Genomic DNA, 21,379 nt, shown 5'->3' with positions numbered 1-21,379 from the left:
TCTCTGGTATCTTTCTATGGAGCTATTCAGTTCTCAACACTGAGAAATGATTATGGACTTCATCTTCAAAAACCATCTACCATGTTACAGGGTATATGAAATAGGAACCGTTCTGCACAGTTGTTTTTTTATGAGATGACATGTGTTGCATATGGAAAATGACTGTTGTGGGTGAAGGCCTATAGGAGGGGCTGCTGAAATGTTCTCAGCCCAAGCAACCAACTTCCTAAATTCTGAGCGTTATCTTATTTCATTAAGAGCCAATTCTATGTTTTGACATTGTTTCAGATCATTGATTGAACCCTATGCACGTCCTTCTCTTCTTGGTTGGCCTGAGAACTTTTCAGCAGCCCCTTGTATATCGGTGCACTCGGGAAAGAGACCATCCAGGCTTGCCAGACTGTTGCATTGCTTTCCAGAGGCATTAAAACTAAATGATATTTCTTTCTCTTTTGGTTGTGTTCTGCTTTTTATAGGCAGTTTGAAAAATTGGAAATCTGAAAACGATGGCCTATAAATGATTTCATTGTCTCTTACCATTTTTTCCAAATAGTTTCATAGTTTAAACATACTGAATTAATACCATAAGCAGGCTCGCTGCGAAGTGTAGTTTGTATACATCAGCATGGCTTAGAATTAGTATGCATTAAAAAGTGCATTATACAATGATTGCAATTAGCACTAGACTTGGGCTGTACAGGTTTAAATAGCTCACGTTGACACGCCTTGTTTGTGCTGTTTCCCATCAGTCAGACAAAGGATTTTGACCAGAGGAATTGTTGCTTTCGGCTTATTCTTGTTGTGCTGGGTGATGAAGCTTTATTTTCTCTGGCTTTCTATTTCAGGTTATACTATCCACATTTTGAGTTTTACTATGTTTTATATGTTAGTAGGGTTTCCCTCTCATTCTATTGATGTAGTAAGGGGTGCTATTAGTAAATCAGGTCTTATGTTAGAACTGCAGTTGACTTATACTTGAACAGCATAATTCTGGTGGACCTTGATGTTAACTTATTTTATTGTTTCTGTTTTGTTCTCTAGAGATCGCAAAGCCACCACTAGCACCAAAGCCAAGGACTAGCATTGATCATCCTATGTCTGTCACTGCTATCAAGTATCCTTCTTTGATGTCAAGATCAAGTCTTCTTCAAACTTTGAATTCTATATCCAGAGGGCCCAAACCACCCATTGCTCCGAAGCCAGTAGTATTACCCACCGCAGACCAGAGTTCCAACCTCAGAGCAAGTGATAGTGAAAACAATTGCACAAATGGAGAAATGACCTGCTCAGACGATGATCTTTCTGAAGGAATTCATTGTAGCATTGACTGCTCTGCTTCTGAACTCATGGCAGTAGTTAATGATGAGGATATTGTAGTACCTGACCTGAGCAATGAAGAACATAGTGGCCTCCAATGTAAGTATATCCAGTCTTTTCCGTTGACTGCAGATGGAGAGCCCTTGGTGTCTGTGGAAAGGGACAATAATCAGGAAGAAGAGGACATTCCAAATTCTGAAAACAACCATCTCTCTGCAGTTGCTGAGACTGAGGATAGTGAATTATCTAATACTATTGAACCTGAAAACTATGACTCAAAAGAGTCAATAGATATTGAATTCGGTGAGAATCAAATAGAAATCTGTCATAGACCCTTACCAGTAGCTGAAATAGATAATTTAGTGATAGACTTTGAAAACAATTCTGATGCTGTTGAAAATGGATTTACATTTGAGGATGATATAAATTTAGAAAAGGATAATAAACCTAACCCTGGATTTGTTTCCACATTGGATACAGACGAGGATGTAAGCAGTAGGACGTGTGACATTATGTTACATTTGGGTGATCCATCGTCTGCTTCTGAAGAATCAACCAACCCAGAATTTGAACCGTGTCGGACTTTTGAGGAGGGGGAGAAGGTACTAAATGCTATTCCAGATGTGTGCCCCATGAATGAAGATACAAATGGTGGTGACTTTGACCTGAATGCAGAGCTTGAATTAGTACATATTTGTACAGTACACGAGAGCTCCAAAGACCCCTATGATGACGAAGGAACAGACACTGGACTAGAAATGACTGAAGATGAGCAACCTGATGCTGAGTTTTCAGGGGATTCTTGCAGTGATGCTGAAGCTGATAATGAGAGAGAGGCTTCACTTATTGTAAGCATTGGAGCCCCAGATTCTGAAAATGGCACAAACGGAGACCATGAAGACAACGTAGATGATGGCTATCAAACCATTGAGATAAAAAGTGAAGAGGAAACTTCAGAAACAGCACATGATGAAATGGAAGATTTAAAAGAAGATATTGAAAATTATGATATAGATGATAGCTGTCAAATTATTCCTTTTGAAGATGTAGGTGACTCTACTCATGGCAACCTAGATGGCTATTTTCCTGTTGAAGACTGTGGCTCATATAGTGGTAAAGAATCTGCCATTCCTCAACATAGCCTCACTTGTCCAGAGATGGGTCTTATCAACCGCAGCATTACTGAATGCATTGTGGAGGAGAATTGTGAGGATGTGGAAGTGGAGTCTGATGAATGGTTGGATCCTAACGGCTTTGGTGCCTCTAAAAACAGAGAAGTGGACATTTTGTGTGATGAGAACAGTGCTGATCTTTCACTGGAAGAAGATACGACAGAGGAAGATCATGTAAAAGACTCATTAGCTGAAGGTGATGAGGCCACAAGCAAACATTTATCTAGTACAGAGGTGACTGTAATACCTGAAGAAACTGAAGATGATGATTCAAACCCCTATGTACTCGGAGACAGTCTGCCTATAAAATGCAGCTATTTCTCGCTAAACGGAGAAGAAACTGGATACTTCAGATCAGTAGAGGGCCCTCCAAACAACTGGTGCACGAAAGAACCAAGTATGGATGTAGAAAATAATCTGTTGTGTTTTGATCGTAAAAACATAGTCACCAGATCACGTTCTCACTCTGGGAAGTTACCTGGCTGTGTACCTGAAACAGTGCCTGAGGAGTCTGGGCCAGATACAGATTCTCAATCACCAGTCCTTTATTCTGGATCAAACACTATAACTAACTTACAAGCTATGGAAGGAAAAGAGACGGACGGTACCAGGGTATTACCGGCCAAACCTAGACGCTTTATTTTATACCCACGATCTTACTCTGTGGAGGGAAGGGATAGCCCACTTTCTGTTTACAGAGACAGTGATGGCTTAACATTTGAGGACAGTAGAATAAAGAGGCAAGAAGACAATCTTTCTCTACCTTGTGTTATTAACTCTTCAGGTAGTTTTTCTCAGAGGAGTCACTATTCACAGGGAGGTGTATCTACCCCATCCTCCGTAGTTGACATTCCACCCCCTTTTGAACTGGCCTGCATTACCAAAAAGCCAATCACAAAAAGTTCTCCCTCACTTTTAATAGAGAACGAATCTCCCGATAAATACTTCAAGAAGAAGAAGTCCTCCTTTAAACGCTTCCTCACTCTAAAATTCAAAAAAAAGACCGAGACCAAAGTGCATGTAGATGTTAACGTCTTGTCATCCAGATCTTCCTCAGAATCTAGTTATCATGGACCCGCTAGAGTTGTGGAACTGGATAGGAGGAGTCTGGGGAGCTCACCGCAACTGAAGTCCCACTCAGGGAAGGTGAGAGCTTCCGAGTCTCCTTCCATGGTCCTCTTCTATAAGGATGGGAAGAGGAAAGGAACGCCCAAGTCTTTCAGTAGGAGTGTGGCAAGGGTGGAGTCATTTGAAGATCGTGCCAGGCCTCCATTCATGCCCCTGCCCTTAACAAAACCAAGGTCCATTTCGTTTCCCAATGCTGACACGTCGGATTATGAAAATATCCCAGCAATGAGTTCTGATTATGAAAATATACAGATTCCTAGCAGGAGGCCCGTTAGGGCCAGAACCTTTACGGAGTTTTTTGAAGACCCAACAAGGGCATTGTCCTCTGCTAATGAAAATGATGGATATGTGGACATGAGCAGCTTCAACACACTTGAGATCAAACAGCAAACAGCAGACCAGGAAACAGACAGGTACTGTGAGGTATTATGTTAAAAACCCCGTTAGCCTGGTGTGAACAGGTGAGACTTCCTCATTTAGCTTCTGTCCATAATGTTAGGAATTGCTTTCAGAAAAGAGGTCTGGAAGAAAACATTTCATTGCAAGAAGTTTTTCCTGAAACTCCTACCTTTGTGTAAATATTGTATTTAGAATGTGGGTTAGGACTTCATTTCAGCATGGCCACAAGTTAGAGTTCTTTCATTCTGAGATCTGCAGGACAAATGAATAGTCTGAAGAGAAACACTTAGAAACAAGCTGATTGCAGATGTTCTTGCTGTGTCCTCTTGCTTTTATATATACTTGATAGATTTTTTTTCCCCTGGAACATTGCAAATTCAATTCATGGCTTTGGAAGTAAAATGATTCAATATATGAAAAAGCCTTCATCTAACCTGACTTATCCATTTATTTAAAGTAGGGCTGCACATTGATTATTCACGATTACAATTTTTAATTGCATAAAGCGTCCCCCCTCACATTTCATTCTATACTTGTGCAGCGGCAAATATAGACAGCAGAAGTAAATTCTCAAAACCAACATCTTTGCAAAAGGCAAATTTGATCATATTTCTCCACTTCTGCAAAAATTTCATTGGCTTCTAATAATTTCCAGGGTTTATTTTAAATGCGCCTGCTTAGCATTCAAGATCTTGCATGGCATCCTTCCCCCTTTAATTCCCCTGTCCTGGAATTCTGTATGATCTGATATCACCAGATCTACTCAAAAATTTAAATTGTCCTTTCCAACTTCGAAAGGGGTTATCTATATTGGTAACTTAGGGAAATCTCTACTTTTCAAAATTACTGAGTTGTGGATTTTTCTTTTCAACTGCGCGACCTGCACTCATTCCAACTATTTTGAAAACATCTGAAAACTTGGCTTTTTTCAAAGTTGTAAATTCCGCTCCTCTCCATACTATTCCAAATTCATATTGTACTTGTTCTCTTTTCTAATTTTTGTAAACCGTGCCAAGCTCTATTGTTTTATAGAAGATGCGGTATATAAGCCTAAGGTTTAGTTTAGTTTAGTTTACAAAATAAATCATTTTTTTTTAGCTTTTAAAGGCAGAACAAAATGATTAGAAAAATAAAATCGCCAAGCAACAAAGCTAAGAAAAATGATTTATTTTCATTTTAGTAATTAAAGCATGTCGGTTCTGAGAATTTACTTCTGCTGTCTATATTTGCCGCTGTACGAGCATAGAAGGACATGTGAGGGGGAGGGACGTTTTATGCGATTAAAAATTTTAATTGTGATTAATTGCGATTAATCGATGTGCAGCCCTAATTTAAAGTAATAGCAAATAAAATCTTTGCATTCCAGTATGTGCCCATGTTACATTGTGTAGGGGGGAGAAGACTATTTCAGGCAGGCATCAGTTAACATTTTGACTGTCAGATTTCAAAAGGTGAAGCAGATTCTTAGAAAACAAGCAAAATATTTAAGTGCTTTATCAACTATTTGGGATTTAGCACCTTTTTGTTGTATGATTAAAGCAGTTTACATATTATATACAGGTTTATATTTCTAGCTGTTATAGTGCTAATGGGAAGCCCTTATGTCACTGACCATGGTAGGGAAGGAATTAAATGAGATCCCTGAGTATCAAGAAAATAGTTTGTTCTTCAGTTTTCTAGGGAGAGGTTTGTTTGTTGTCCTCCACCTTTCACTCCTCCCTTGGTTTTATGCACTTTCTTGTTTCCAGTTTGTTTTTGCAGTTGTACGTTTGATCTGGGCTTCATACTGTCTGGTTTCTCTGAGACAGATTAAGTCCATTCTTCTACTGTGATGAGATAAAACAGGATATTGTGAGAGAATGTGCAGTAAACCATGATGAATGAACTTCCTACTGTTGTAACAAATATTTTATACAGTTTCCTAGTGGTGCTTGCAGTGACCTTGCTATTTAAAGGAACACAAGGAGCCTACAGCTGTCTAATCAGCCAATTGGGACGCACGTTTTTAAAAAAAATGCTCCCCAGGCAGGCCACCTATGTTGAAGGCGCCTCCGGGAGCCTAGGGAGACCCGCAAGTCCGCCTAAGCTTGTCTAAGGCTAGGCGGTAACAGGTGAACCTAGGCGGCCCTACATGTCTCCCTAGTAGAGCGGGAGACATTTACAATGTAGGCTAGAAAAATGCTGGCCTACATTGTAAGTAGACGCGGCCACTGTACTTAATCACGGCAAGGGATCGCCTTGCCAGTCTCCCCCCCTCCCGGGCCTAACTTTACTCCACAAGCTTTGTATGAATTGTTGTTCTGCTCTTAGATCTTGCTAGTCAGAGTGGGATGCCTGGTTGTGCTCTATTCAGATGATAGCAAACTTTATTGGCATGGTAGTCTGTCTATTGATGGGGGGCTTGTTTCAATAGAAGCTCAAGGTGAATTGCAAATAGGTACGTTAACTATTTTTTCTGTCCCTGGAGAGCTTACAACCTAAAAAGGTAATTCTATAATTGTATGTACAAGGTGTAATAATAAAAAAAAAAATACGGTGCATTTGGAAGCCAGTATTGGCCCGTTTGAGTCTGACTAACTGGTGTGCTATCGGGCAGTAGATGGGGATGGAGCGGTGCCCTTCCTATCCTTTCCAGCATCCCAAGGAGACCCGATTAGGCTTAAGAGCAGAAACCAGGTCTCAGATTGTAACCCAGATCTCCCACATGGCAGTGCCACGATGGCAAGCCCTGGATTTATTCAGACTGTTTGATGTGAAAATCCATTAATTCACTAGCTGGAAAAAAAACATGTGCTGTGTACTTAAACCAGTGATTTTTAATTAGTCAATAAATTAGCAGAAGCCTTCTCAAAGTAAATGTATGTTAGAGATTCATCTCATTGTACAATTACTGCTGCGAGAACAGTCCTAGCACTTCCATAAATCCCCCCCATTATTTAGCTCTGTGCTGGACGGTGCAATCAAAGGCAAAACCCACTTGTGAAACGTAAGAGCACTCTTTAGCCTATAGCAAAGAAGCATGGTTTGAAAGCGATGCACTGAAAATATATTTGATCTGCAGAATATTCTGAAGCAATGTCTGGGGGTTTGTCTCTAGAAAGTGAATTTCCCCCCCCCCCACTTTTCGATATCTTCTTGGGTTTTATCTTTCTTAATCAAGGGCTACTGTTCCTGATATGCACAGCTGCAGTAATGCGTATTTATTGCAATCTAGCTACTCATAATGACACTGACATTGCAAATGTGCAAGAATTTGGTCGCCCATCTTAGCATCTGTAGCTCTAAGCTGGTTTCACTGTATCTACTAGTGACCGTATAATGCTCTCCCTGTTCATTCAGCTTAGTCTTTATGACCGATGTTTATGGTTTTTATTTATATCCCACTTTAAACAAAGTGGGTTCCAAAAACACATACATAGTAAAAAGCACAAATACAGAGGAAGGCTCCTAAAATGGGGACAGACTTAAAGATCTCAATCTGTATACTTTGGAGGAAAGTGGGAGAGGGGAGATGCGATAGAGACGTTTAAATACCTACGTGGCATAAATGCGCATGAGTCGAGTCTTTCATGTGAAAGGAAACGGCAATGAGAGGGCATAGGATGAAGTTAAGAGGTGATGATGGGCTCCGGAGTCATCTAAAGAAATACTTTTTTACAGAAAGGCTGGTAGATGCATGGAACAGTCTCCTGGAAGAAGTGATGGAGACAGAGACTGTGTCTGAATTCAAAAGGGCCTGGGATAGGCAAGTGGGATCTCTCGGAGAGAGGAAGAGATAATGGTTACTGCGGTTGGGCAGACTAGATGGGCCATTTGGCCTTTCTCTGCTGTCATGTTTTGATATACATGCAAGCACAGACTTGTCTTAACCATCTTGCCCTACATAAAATACAAATAAAAAACAAACAAACCACCCCACCCTCTCATACAATACTTCCTCCCATGTCACAAGTACCCACCCCAATCTCTTTATATTGTTTATACACTCAAGTTGTAAAGCTGCATCTTCTTCTCTCTTGGCCCCAATATTTCATCTGACAAAACAGGTGATGTTTTAACAAACGTTTAAATGTGCTCAGATTCCCTTGCTGAGTTTATTCCACTCGGCTGGGCCCGCACTTGAAAATGTCGCAGCTCTCATGGCTTGCAAGCGCAACACCTTTCTAGATGGTATCACCAAATCACTGTTACCAGAAGAGCGTAACTTTAAGAGTGAAGTCTGATATGCGATTCCCTCTGACAGGTTTCTCTTACAATGGCAACACAAAACTTTAAATTGCTACTAATACCCAGGGTACAAATATGTGTGCGCAGCTCTGTATAGTTTCCAGGTGCGCATGGGGACATAATTTGGTCTTCCACTAACCAATAAAAGAACTAGAAGTGCTCAAAAATCACAAATACAGTCCAAAATGGCTTCTAGATTCTGTAGTATGTGTCGTGCTTCCTATCATTTAACACAATGCACGGTGGAGAAAAAAAGAGTCTCACAGCTTACCCCTCCTATGTATCGGGGGCTACCACTCCTCTTTCGTTGGTCAGGAAAAAAGCTCCACTATTTAAACTGCTGGTCTGTGCAAAGTACTTGAAAACTCACCAGCGTACTTAATGAAATGAAGCAGGAACCACTCACTCAGTCTTTACAGCAAAAACATCATCCTTAACTAGTCAAACAGTCTTTCACTTATGGTAACTTTGGCTGTCAACTGGGATGAAGACGATTGAAAGTTAAGTGAAAAACTGACTGTTCAAGGATGCTGGTTTTGCTATAAAGACTGAGTGAGTGGTTCCTGCTTCATTTCAAAACGCAGGTGAGTTTTCAAGTACTTTGCACAGACCAGCAGTTTAAATGGTGGAGTTTTTTTTTGTCTGACCAGTGAAGGAGTAGAGGTAATTGCTGATAAATAGGAAGGATAGGCTTTGAGACTCAGCTCTTTTTTTCTCTACAGTGCATTAAATGATGGGAACTAGTATAGCTTGACTAAAGAATATAGAAGCCATTTTGGATTGTATTTGTGATGCAGAAACATGACGGCAGATAAAGGCCAAATGGCCCATTTAGTCTTCCCATCCGCAGTAACCATTATCTCTTTTTCTCTCCGAGAGATCCCACGTGCCTATCTCAGGCCCTCTTGAATTCAGACACAGTCTCTGTCTCCACCACCTCTTCTGAGTGACTGTTCCACACATCTTCCACCCTCTCTGTAAAAAAGTATTTCCTTAGATGACTCCAGAGCCTATCGCCTCTTAACGTCATCCTATGCCCTCTCATTATAGTTTCCTTTCAAATGAAAGAGACTCGACTCATGTGCATTTACATTGCGTTTATCATATCTCCCCTCTCCCGCCTTTCTGTTTTACTTTTTGAGATCTTGCCAGGTTCTTGTGACCTGGATTGGCCACTGTTGGAGACAGGATACTGAACTTAATTGACCTATGGCAACTCTTATGTTCTTGTACCAGTTAGGGTAGTATGATGATGAGTCTTTTGTAATATTGAGTCTATATAGCTAGGGCTTTAGACTCGAAGAGCTCTTACCTTGTTGATATGGTCAGCAGCCGCGGAGGCTATTGAGCCAAAGACATATGACTCGGACCTCCTCCGCAACTGGAGTAGATATCAAATGGTTGGTGGGGATGCCCAGTTTCTGGTAGTGGACAAGAACTGCAAACCTGAACTGCCCCAGCAGGAAGAAGTCTGCGGCATCCTTTCCAGTCACCAGTGTCTGCACTCTTCACATATGGTCAGTTCAGTCAAATGGGCATCCTTACTTGCAAAGGTAATACTAATATTGTGATGAGGGGATGGTGGAGGAGAAGGAAACACATTGCCCTCCCAGTCCATACCTGGGCTCCCCCCCCCTGTTTTATACCCAGAGGGGTTCTCTCCCAAATGTGTTCCTCCTATCTGTGTATAACAGTAGACCATTAGATCCTCCCTTCTAGAAGACTCTAGAACAGGGGTATCCAATCTCAGCCCTCACCAGGTCAGGTTTTCAGGATTTCTCAAATGAATATGCATGAGATCTATTTGCATACAGTGGAAGGAGTGCATGCAAATAGATCTCATACAAATTCATTGGGGAAATGCTGAAAACTGACATTGGACAACCCTGGTCTAGAATGTCCTTTGGTTGACTAGTGCCTGGCAACTACTGATGTCGAAGAGAAGGTAAAATTACATTGGCTATTTAAGAGGTTCCAGGGATTCAGGCACCCATACAGTGAGATTCCAGCAACCCTGCAGAAGTCTGCATATGTCCAGAGCAATTTCCTGTGACTTTGCAGAGTTCATGAGTCGTCTTCTTTGTCTTTGTCCAGCCTCTCTCCCATCTTATGGCCCATAGTGTTAGACGTTTGCTGGCTTGTATCAAGGTAAGGCTTCTTCAAGGATTTGTCTCTCATTCATGAAGGCCTTTTACGAGCTTTGCCATTCTATACCAGGAGAGAACCAGAACCGACATAACAATGCACAGATTCCAGCTGTTGATGCATAGTGAGGACAATCCCTCAGTTTCCGAAACTCCTGGGTCCCATTCCTTTACTCTTCACATAATTCCGTTTCCAGGAGATCATCTTATGATTTATAGGCTATTAAAACTGCAATATTCCTTACATTTGCTTCAATATAAGTTATTTTTTCTGCCTCTCCTTCCCTGTCTAGATAATGTTTTATCATAGGTAGCTTAGTATATTCTGTAATTTAAAAATTCTTATACAGATTTATAAATCACTTATATATGTGCAATCTACTGTGGCCATCTTATTTCATTTACGAGTCACATCCCCATTATAAAGAAGGCTGCAGAAAATGAAGGGAAATTTTTAAAAACGGATGTTGGAAACAAACCCTCCCCCCCAACAGCTTGAAAAATAGCTAAATGAATTATCAAAGATTGACAGTTATTTCCTGGTAATAAAAGAAAAATCTAATACTTGGGAGAGTGAACTGCAGCAACCCCAGGAGTCTACCCATCTTCTAGGTCAGATCCTACAGATGGAAATGTGATTATTGGACATGAGAGAGAGGCAGAAGCTGAAAAAAAAATAGCTACACAGCGCCAAATGATATTAGTTTCTGGGGTGTCTTGACTGAGGATATTTCATACTGGGTTTAAAGAGGCCCTTCAGCATCAGAAACGAAATGTTTGTGTAAGAAATAAGTCGATCATTAAAAAATGAAGGCCCTCTTTTGCAAAGCCACAGTAGCGATTCTCCAGAGGCAATGGCGTGGAAGCCCATAGGAAATGAATGGTCTTTGGTGCCTTTGCACGGGGATTCGCTTTGTAAAAGCGGTCCAAATTAGATACTGCTCAAATGGATCAGTGATGTTACAGAGGGACTATAAGGAAACATTTGTCTTTTTAATTATTTGTTAAGATTCACTAGCTACCTTTATGAAGAGATTGGCCCAGGACGCCGTACAGCCGGTGTAGCTTGACATAGACAACTATGGTACTTTGTGTGTCTTAAGTGTTTTGAAAACAGTGTGTAACACGACTGATGTGCAGTGGTGGCTTCAGCACCTTCCAGGGGTCCACCAGTTGTTTCTTGCTTCTATGAAAGAGAGATTGGCAGGAGTACAGGTCAGGCTTAGATGTTGAAAGCATCCTTAAAATAATGGCTCTTAAGTAGGCCTTTGAAACGATTTAGATGTTCTTCCTCTCTTATTGAGGCGGAAAGCATATTCCACATCTGTAGGGTGACCACTGAAAAAATGTCATGTCTTTTGGTGCCTATTATTCTCAGAGAGGGTACGGTGAGTAACTTATGGTCAGAAGATCTAAGGCTCATATGGTATCAAATGTCTGCCTATAAATTGAGGTGATTTTGTTAGCTTCGTTTTGAAAGTTAGTAAAGATATTTTGTATGAAATCCGATGTTTATTTGGCAACCAGTGGGCCTTACGGAGCAAAGGGGTTACATGATCATATTTGCTAGCTTTTGTTCTAAGTTTCATTGCAGCATTTTGAATTATTTGAAGGCATCTTAGTCCCTTCTGGGTGGTTCCTATGAGTAAGCTATTGCAGTAATCTAACTTTGCAATGATCAGTGACTTGACCACTCTTTAGTGGAAAAACTGGACTTCCTGACAAAGCGAGGGCAGCTTCTCTACTACTTCACCTTCCATTCAGGGTCATCTTCGGAGCAAGGACCCCAGAATTCACTCTGCAACTGAGAAAGGAAGTTTTAATATCTACTAATTAAGAAATTATAAATGAAAATGCTAAATTGAAACTATGGTATAAAACAGTAGTTCTGAGGGACCCCCACCAGTCGGGTTTTCAGGATATCCCTAATGAATATGCATGAGACATATTTGCATTTCTGCCTCCCCCATTATATGCAGATCTTTCTCATGCATATTCATTAGGGATATCCTGAAAACCTGGCTGATTAGGGGGGTTCCCCGGGACAGGGTTAGGAACCACTGGTATAATACAAAGAGGTGTTAGAAAAATCTTAAATATCACAGGGTTTCAGTAAATTCTGCTTGTGCAACTTTGCCATTGTGATTGTACTGGGGGGGGGCTCTCAAACTGGGCTAGCGGACCTAGTTTCTGCCTCAGCCCTGCTCCCACCATTAAGCAGCCACCACAGGTGTTCTGGCGGTGCTCGGTAGGAAAACATGGCTAGGTCAGAATGACCTGCCACACTCCGGGTAAGTGCTGCTGAGAAATGAGTCCGGGCTGGAGAACCTGGTGGCAGTAGAGCATTCAGATGTCATCTGTTCAGGCTGGTTAAGGTGCTGCTTCGTTGGGCTTTATTTGTATTTTTGTTTGTTTTTGATTCTTGTTTTAAAGCAATGGTCTCAAACTCACGGCCCGGGGGCCACATGCGGCCCGCCAGGTACTGTTTTGAGGCCCTCGGTATGTTTATCATAATCACAAAAGTCAAATAAAACAGTTTCTTGATCATATGTCTCTTTAGCTATAAATGACAATATTATTATTAAGACTTAGCCAAACTATACCGAGTTTTACCTCTTGCAAAATAGTCATTTCTTTAATAAGACATTAACTATTTTTTTCTGAGGCGAATCCAAAATGTGGCCCTGCAAAGGGTTAGAGTTGGAGGCCACTATTTTAAAGGTATATCTGTTTATTGTACCCTGCCTTGGGTAAAGGCTGGGTACAAATAATGAACTTGTACTTTTTGATGTGATGGCAGAGTTTATAGCTATTTAGAGGATGTCCCCTTCATCATTTCAGTATCGGGTGGTTTTGCTCGGGATCCGCTTGAATAAGCATCTCATTACAGACCTGCCAAGTTGCCCAATTCCAGGAAGGGGATTTTGGGCCAGTTCAGCATTTCTGACAAGCCCATTATGGGACCTGCATCCCTAACTTTTAAAGGTTGAATCGGGGAGTAGAAGTACCACCCTGCAGTAGAAATATATGTTCAGAAGCAAAATTAGCCATAAAGTCACCCTTCTGGACTGGGCAACTTAGCAGCTTTGCCTCTGAGCCTTCCTGAGTAGACTTTCGTACCCTTTCCATTGCAGCAGAGTCCCAGAAGCCTCTGGCTTTGTGTTTGGCAAACATCATCTCATATACACAACCCACAGAGTTAAAAATTAATTTGCTTTTTGGATTGCAGAATCTAATCCAAGATTTTATGGTCTATTTTCAACTCAATGTTATTTATTATATGCACTTTTAATTACTCGGCAGGAGTTGTTTTTTTTATTTCGCCCATGGGGGTTTGATGCAAACACTTCATAATATTGTTTTTTCACTGACAGAGACCGATTAATTTTTTTGTAGTGAACCAATTAAAGTTAATGGATGGGAGAATGTACTTAAGAGGCATTCTCTGGCTTGCCGGGACCCCTCCTAAGGAGCTCATAAAAGTATCTATTGTTTTTTTAATTGGTTGCATTAATTAGGTATGTCTTTGAGGGTGTAGTGTTAAAAGAAGTCTACCTGGCTGTGGAGGGTCTCTGAGCATGCGCAGATGTGTGTGACATTAGACGTGCCGGGAGGTCCGTCCAGGCATCCAGAAATTGCTCTAAAAAGAGGACATGTCCGGATTTTCCCGAACATCTGGTAACCCTATCTGTCCCTCCCCCCCATGCTATAGTGCCGTTTGTGAACACACAGTGACATTCCTTCTCCCATTTAGGAAGGTTAAATGACTTGTTTTGGGCGACAAAGGGGTAAGGAATTGAGCCAGCCTTTTAAGGTTCATACATGCAACGCTCATTGAAGTCATGTAGAGCTCTTTACTTCAGACACTTCTGTCCCCTCACCTAATTGGAGGACTGTCAACACATTATAGATCTGCAATGTTGACGCTTGGTTTAGAAATACTGGCAGTCGCCAGGTTAAGAATGAGTTACGGTTTTAAAGCTGTTCTTAAGTTGGATTTGTATGTAACTCAGAACTTGTAGATTTTAAGATTCTGCTCCCTACCAGTGTTCCCTCGAAGGTACAGCATGCAAGACCATACTCTGTTCTTAATGTGGCCAGGCATCATTCCTGAATCTGCTACAGGAGAAGTGTAGGAGTCTAGGCCCCACTGGATATACTGCTCAGTGAAATCAGATGAAGTTGCGACCACGTAAGTACTAATCGTAGTTAGTCAGGTGTCTGTAACTCGGGGACTAGCTGTACTACAAGCAGATCCCTGAGATATAAATTTAGATTGAAAATACCTACTGTACCTCAAAGTATTCCACTGTGCTTTTGAGCTTGCAGGAAGTACACAAGAATTAAAGAAGTTGAAAGTCGGTCAGCATAGTGATATGTTGAGCTGGTGGTCTGTTGCTGGTATCAACTGGTCTCCAATCTGCCTCTTTCTCTTTTAGGTGAACAACTCATTATTTAAAGATCTGGGCTTTAGCTGCTCTCTCATAATATAAACAAGAGGGTGTAAGATTGGAAAGGGCAGAGTAGACTTTAGAAACCTATTATGTATTATCAGGAGTGCACTGTGCCCTTTGGGTGTGGTGGAGCCTAACGTCAGCCATTGTTGGTTCATTGCCAGGTCATCTCTAGGGAGGAAGTACTCTCTGTTTACAGGAAATGCAGCACAGAGGCCTCCTAGCTGGCCTGAGCAGAAATTCTCAACCAGCTGAAAACCTTGGAAAAGGCGCGTTGGGCGTTGCCCTCCTACAGTATCCCAAGGACATACTTTTAGGAATTCAGGATTTGTTTATTCACTCTTTTACAAGCTCATTTGTTATTCATGCTAGTGTTTAATGTGAAAACCTCTTAAAGGGGAGAGGGAAGATCTCATTGCTACCTCCAGGGTCAGGAAATCCTCCCCCTTCCTGCATTGAATTCTAAAAGGGTTGTTGAGAAGCTCCTGGGCAGTGTGTGATGTGTGTCTGTTCATCTGGCTTAGCGACCATTCCCTAATCCACCATATTGATAGAAAAATGTGAGCTGAGAAAATAGTCTAATAAAACCCAAACTTGAACAGTACCTTAAAAGGTTTACTGTATATAACCCCATTCATTCATTCTGTTTCAGTAGGGCTTTCAATTGATCTAATATACACCTCTTGTCTCTTTTGGTAATTTACTCTGTGCCTAATTGCATTGAAATTCTCTCTCGTAAAACTGCTTTGCAAATAGTTCTTGGAATTTTGACTATTTCTCTTAATGCTGTATTTTCCAATCCATATGAAACTCTCTTCTTCAATCCAAGCTTTTTTGCTAATTGATTAATCCAAGACATTCATTTACTTTCATTAAAGTATAAGTTACCTCTAGGAGATAGGCTGAGTTCATGGTGTGGCTGTGGAGACTATCAACTATCTCAAATAAAATTCATATTATAGAAGACATATTTACCACAATGGAAGATTGAATGAAGGAATTTAGATTAAAACTTATTTCTGATAAAACAATTTTTTTTTTCGTGTGTCCAGGAAAGGACATGTCTGAAACTTCTATAACATTAAGAAATAGCCAATATCCCATTCAATCTACAGTTAAAATCTTGGGGGTTAATTTAGATCAGAATATTACCCTGCAGAACCAGGTGGACACAATGGTCCATAAGGGTTTCAGTATGTTATGGAAACTCTGAACACTCGGAAATTATTTTGATTTTTCAGCTTTCAAAATTCTGGTGCAGTATTTGGTCCTCAGCCATTTAGATTATTGTAATATCATGTAGTTGGCAAATATTAAGAAAAATCAAATTAAGTTACAAATAATCTAAAATAGTGCAGTTAGGCTCATTTATGGATTGAGAAAATATGACCACATTACACAGTACTGTCATGAATTGCATTGGTTGCCCATGGAGGCCCAAATTCTCTTTAAACTGGAATGTCTTTATTATAAGGTACTAATGGGTCTGGTTCCTTCTTACTTGATAGATTTGTCTTTCCACAAAGGATACCATGATAAAAGCTTTATGAGACAAAGATTTTAAGCGGCTCTTATTGACATCTATTTCTTATCTGCAATATAGAAAACAACTTGAGACTTTTTTGTTCTTGAAATTTTTCAGCTCTTAATATTAACGTATCTATCATCCTGAATCATAAATTATAGCTAGTCTTTTGTAAACTGCATTGAACTTTATGGTAACTGCGGCCTAGAAGTAAATTGTTATGTTATGTAAGTTTTCCTCTCTACCACCTCCCTCGGGAGGGATTCCAGGCATCTACCACCCTCTCCGTGAAAAAGAATTTCTTAACATTACTCTTAAGTCTTACCACCCCTCAACCTCAAACTATGTCCTCTAGTTTTATCAATTTCCCTTCTCTGGAAGAGATTTGGTCCTATATTAATACCTTTCAAATATTTCTATGTCTCCTCCAGAGTATACATGTTGAGGTCTTCCAGTCTCTTCTCGTACTTAGTATTATAGTTGTTGTAATATTCAGTATGGAGGGAACCCGGTGTTGTGAAGCTCCTTTTAGATGGGGAAAATGGCTCACCTACAGCTTGCTTGTTGATTCTGTGTCCTCTATTTTTCCTTTCAGGTTGCCTTTGTTGTCTTACACTTTGTTTCTTTTGGATCTTGCCGCTTCCTTCTGCTTCTTTTGGGCTCCGGCTCAGTCAGAAGCAGGACAGGCAGCCAGCACCATGAGTCTTTTCATTTTTTTAAATATTTTACATTTCTTCTTAAGGAGCATTAGCCCAGTTGTTGCAGTGATGGTTCTTAGCCTGGGGTTATAGACTAGGGCACTGTCTGGATCCCATCAACAGGGGCCCTGAATCCAGGCACCAGGAAAAGGAGATTTTGCTCAGGCTTTTTCAGTGTGGATTGAGAAAAGATGCATTTGGGGTCAATGGTATTTTCCTTTTCCACGGTAGGGGTTTCTATCATGGGCCAGAGCACTAAATGCTCTGATACTGCTGTGACACTTACAGAATTCCTATGAGCGTTGGAACATTTAGCGCTCAGCTGTGGTAGAAACCTCTTCTGTGGCTAAGTAAAAGGGGAGGGGTGTGTGAGTTTGTGCCTGAGCCAAGGGAGGGTTGAGCTCCTTGGCTGAGTTCACAAGGAATGTTGGTGAGATTTGAGCTCTGGCTTCCCTGGTTCCCCCCTCCTCCACAGCCTCCTCATCCTCAACTGGCTTGCGGAGTGGAAGACCTGAGCTGAGAATCAGCCTCTGGTAGCACTCATTTTTACTTGCACTGTTGTCAGTATCTTTTAATTTGGCATATGGACTCGGGTTTTAATTACATTCTATATGAGTCAGTTGAGAAATTAAGCAAAGTTTGATAGACAAAATTTTGGTTTAAAACAGAATAGGCAAAGAAGTTGTACCATGTTCTTAATTTCCTACCTTGTCTGTCTTCCCTGCCCCTCCCTTCCCCTTTTGCCACGTCTCAACACATCCTCCAAGTCTTCTCCTCCCCTTTTTTCTCTTTCTCGGAATTGAGAGCTTCCATTGTTTTACTTGAACTTCCTAAAATATCAAGGCATAATTCTAAATAAAATTGGACTTTTAGATCCTGTTTCTGGGAAAAGCCCCCTCTGTGTCCCTTGGCTGACCCCTGGACATGAGTAGCGGCATCCTTTCAGTACATAGATCAGAGCGAGGCATTAGGAATGACATCCGAGTGTGAAGAAAATGGAAATGCTGAGCTTCACTAAGAGGGACAGGCAGAACATTCTAAATGCTTTGTCCAGATGTCATATCAGGTCATTTAGATCCAGGTTAGGAAAAATGTCTGTCTTCTTTGACTATTACTGCCTTCAGTATTTAAATAATTCCTTTCCAGAAAATTTTAAATCTAGAGCAGTGGTTCCCAACCCTGTCCTGGAGGACCACCAGGCCAGTCGAGTTTTCAGGATAGTCCTAATAAATATGCATGAAGCAGATTTCCATGCCTGGCACCTCCATTATATGCAGATCTCTCTCATACATATTCATTAGGGCTTTCCTGAAAACCCGACTGGCCTGGTGGTCCTTCAGGACAGGGTTAGGAACCACCGATCTAGAGCAAGGATTCTCAACCCAGTCTTTGGAACACATCTAGCCAGTCAAGTTTTCAGGTTATCCGTAATGAATATGCACAAGAGAAATTTGCATGCATTGCCTTCACTAAATGCAAATCTTTTCATGCATATTCATTGTGGATATCCTGAAAACCAGACTAGTTGGGTGTGTCCTGAGGTCTGGGTTGAGAGCCATAGGAAGTCATTCTAGTCCACTCCAGCCCTCTTCTGTACTAAGTCCACAGTATCTGCTAACATATCCTGAGCACCTGACTAGTTGTAGAAGTCAGAAGGACATGAATGGGAACCAGCCCCGTAGCAGTTCCATCGACTTGTGTTTGAGTCCTAGCGACTTGATGAACATCGTCAAGTTTTCATGGCAGAAAACAGAAGTAGATTGCCAGGCCTTTCGTCTGCACAGTGTAATTTCAATGTTGTCGCCGTCGTCGCATCAAACGCGATCCTCTGCCTCCAACACTGCCCATCTGTTGCTGCCCAGATGGGTGGTACATCGTTAGTCTGACATCTCCGCTGAAACATGTCCGCCTTGGGAGGCCCTGCCGAGAGTGAAACTACTGATGGCATATTCCATAGCAGTAGCTGTCAAAAGCTTGTTTGATAGGGTGACTACAGTTGGGGGTTTTGATGGGATTGAATAAGATGAACAGGCTATAATTTCAATAAAATGACATGAAAATGAAATCTTCCCAGAGAAATAAACATATAAGATCCTGTGTAGTGCAGTAAGAGGGGTTCAGTTTATCTAGTTCTTGAAGATCCAGAACCACCTGATGATAAAATCGATCTGACCAAACAGAGGACATCGTCTTGACTGCAGCCTGTAGAGAAGCATCTGTGTGGTCTGTCATCGCTCATTGTCAACATGGCTAAGGGAATTGGTCCTAAGGTCTTTGGTGCTAGACGATAGTAATTCATTCCTTATTAGCCTTAATTATTGATTCTTTGCAGCATGTTAAGAAGTTATTAATGGTCCATCTGTCTACATAGCATCAGCATCTGTGTACCTCAGAGAGCTTGTTGAAGGCCACACGATGAGAGGAAATAAGAGCTATTGAGCTAAGAAAACCAAGAATTTGAATGAATTCCTAAGATCACTGGTGTCACTGGGTGTTCAGGCTTCTCAAAGTTATGTTTAAAGTGGCTCTGACCCCTTATCTCTGGGCACCTTGGCACCTCTCGAAAACGGAACTCGGATATCTCTCTCTGGCACCATAAGTAGCCTTGATTAAGCCATAAAACATCTCTGAGTCTTCTCTCTTTCTCTAATACAACTGGGTAATCTTCTGATGGCAAAAGCCGTGGAATATATCTCGGTGTATCCCAGGCTTGATGCCTCTAATGCAGTGTGGAAATGCTTCCTAAGCTCTCTTAATTATGACACCCGTGCAAATAAACCACTGACTTCAGTTGCAGGGCCTCTGTGGGTTCAGTCAGTTTAAGGTCAGCTCGTCCCAGCTGGCCCATCTCTTCCTGCACTGTTAAGAGAATGATTGGTCTCCAGAGAAGCAGCGGATAATGTGGCTGCAATCTGCTCTCGCTCAGGCACATCATTGCTACAAGCAAGAGAATTAGATTGGGATTAGAGAGTTGGCTGTAGGACGAGTATTCTTTTTTTAAAAAATTATGTATTTTGCTGCGGTTGTGTTTATAGCTTGCAGTAAAATGTATTTAGCAGCGATGAAAGAGATGAACATTGAGCTGAATTTACAGGAGAGGCAGCGAGCCTCCAGCCTTCAGTGACCCCCGTGACCCCGTTCAGAAGTAACGCTTTAATGTCTTTCATAGCCTGGGCTTCCTCGCTGGAGGATCTCACCAGTAGCTGCTTCATAACCGAGGTCACAGGATACTTCTCAAGTGCAGCATCCCCTCTGGAAGGAAAAAGAACACTTTACAAAACATTATCTTCACTGTATTTCAAGGTGATTTCTGGGTCTTACTGAGTGGCAAAATAATCACTGACTTGTCTATAACTACACCCTTCTGCCCGATTGCACTGTAACTTTCTGTCCATTGGAAAAATGAGGCCCCTTTACTGAAAAGAAATTGACTTGCTGTGTTTTAATGCAGAACCTCTCCATACACTATGCCCATTTCTGATGTGACCCCAAAATAGGGCTTTTTATGTTGATCTTTTTGTGGGTCGCATGCTAATTTTTCCATTAGCATGCAAGACCTGCAAAAAAATATCAACACGGTCGTTCTTAACACTTTCCTATTTAAGAGGTGCTGAATGCTTCCTCATTAATCCCCTCCTTTACAAAGCCACGCTAGTGTTTTTAGCACCAGCTGGGATGGTAACTGCTCGGACCCTCGTCGGAGCTGTTACCGTGGCGGCCTGCACTAAACACGCTAGCGCGGCTTTGTTCAGGAGGGGGTAAGTCTACGCAATCCAGTTAGCGTGCATTAATGTGCACTTCCACGCCTTTCCCCACCCATTACACCCCCCTCCTGAAAAAAATAGCATGTGATCAGCACCCGCTGACAGGCAAATACCACAAAATAGCTAAGAAGAAAAAATTTAAATTGAATCAGGTTGGGCAGACTGGATGGACCATTCGGGTCTTTATCTGCCGTCATCTACTATGTTACAAAACATTATAATTCATTTTAGTGGTAAGCCTTTTTTCCCATGTTAAGGCATTTTAGTAAAAGACCCCATGTGTATTTTTAACACAGCAATTCAGTGTTCTTAGTGGATAATGGAAAATACACAAATGAATATGAAACAACATACAAGTAAGGTATATAGGATAAGACTAGACAACCTGAAAACATGTTCTCTTATTTTTGGAAAATCAAATATGAGTAGTCCAGTTTCAAGGTCATGTTAAATGAGAACTTAAAGGAAAACCTGGGATGTTGCTACCTTTTGGGGATTCCCACCCAAAATTCAATAACTGCAAAATAAAATGAAAACAAAAAAAATAGGGT

The 21,379-nt window shown here is 41.2% G+C and overlaps 1 protein-coding gene across 6 annotated transcripts in view; it reads left to right on the top strand.

Annotated features, from left to right (window-relative positions):
* FGD5 (FYVE, RhoGEF and PH domain containing 5) overlaps positions 1-21,379 on the top strand; it is a 164,945-nt gene that overhangs the window by 89,552 nt on the left and 54,014 nt on the right. For all 6 annotated transcript variants that reach the window (XM_033925953.1, XM_033925954.1, XM_033925955.1 and 3 more), the window contains one exon: positions 1,042-4,030. In XM_033925953.1, the coding sequence (XP_033781844.1) occupies positions 1,095-4,030 (2,936 nt within the window). In that variant the 5' untranslated portion in view covers positions 1,042-1,094. The remainder of the gene's footprint in view (positions 1-1,041; positions 4,031-21,379) is intronic.

Source organism: Geotrypetes seraphini, chromosome 17, assembly GCF_902459505.1.
Source record: "Geotrypetes seraphini chromosome 17, aGeoSer1.1, whole genome shotgun sequence".
NCBI classification, from domain to species: Eukaryota; Metazoa; Chordata; class Amphibia; order Gymnophiona; family Dermophiidae; genus Geotrypetes; species Geotrypetes seraphini.
This window is presented reverse-complemented; position numbering and strand designations above follow the sequence as displayed.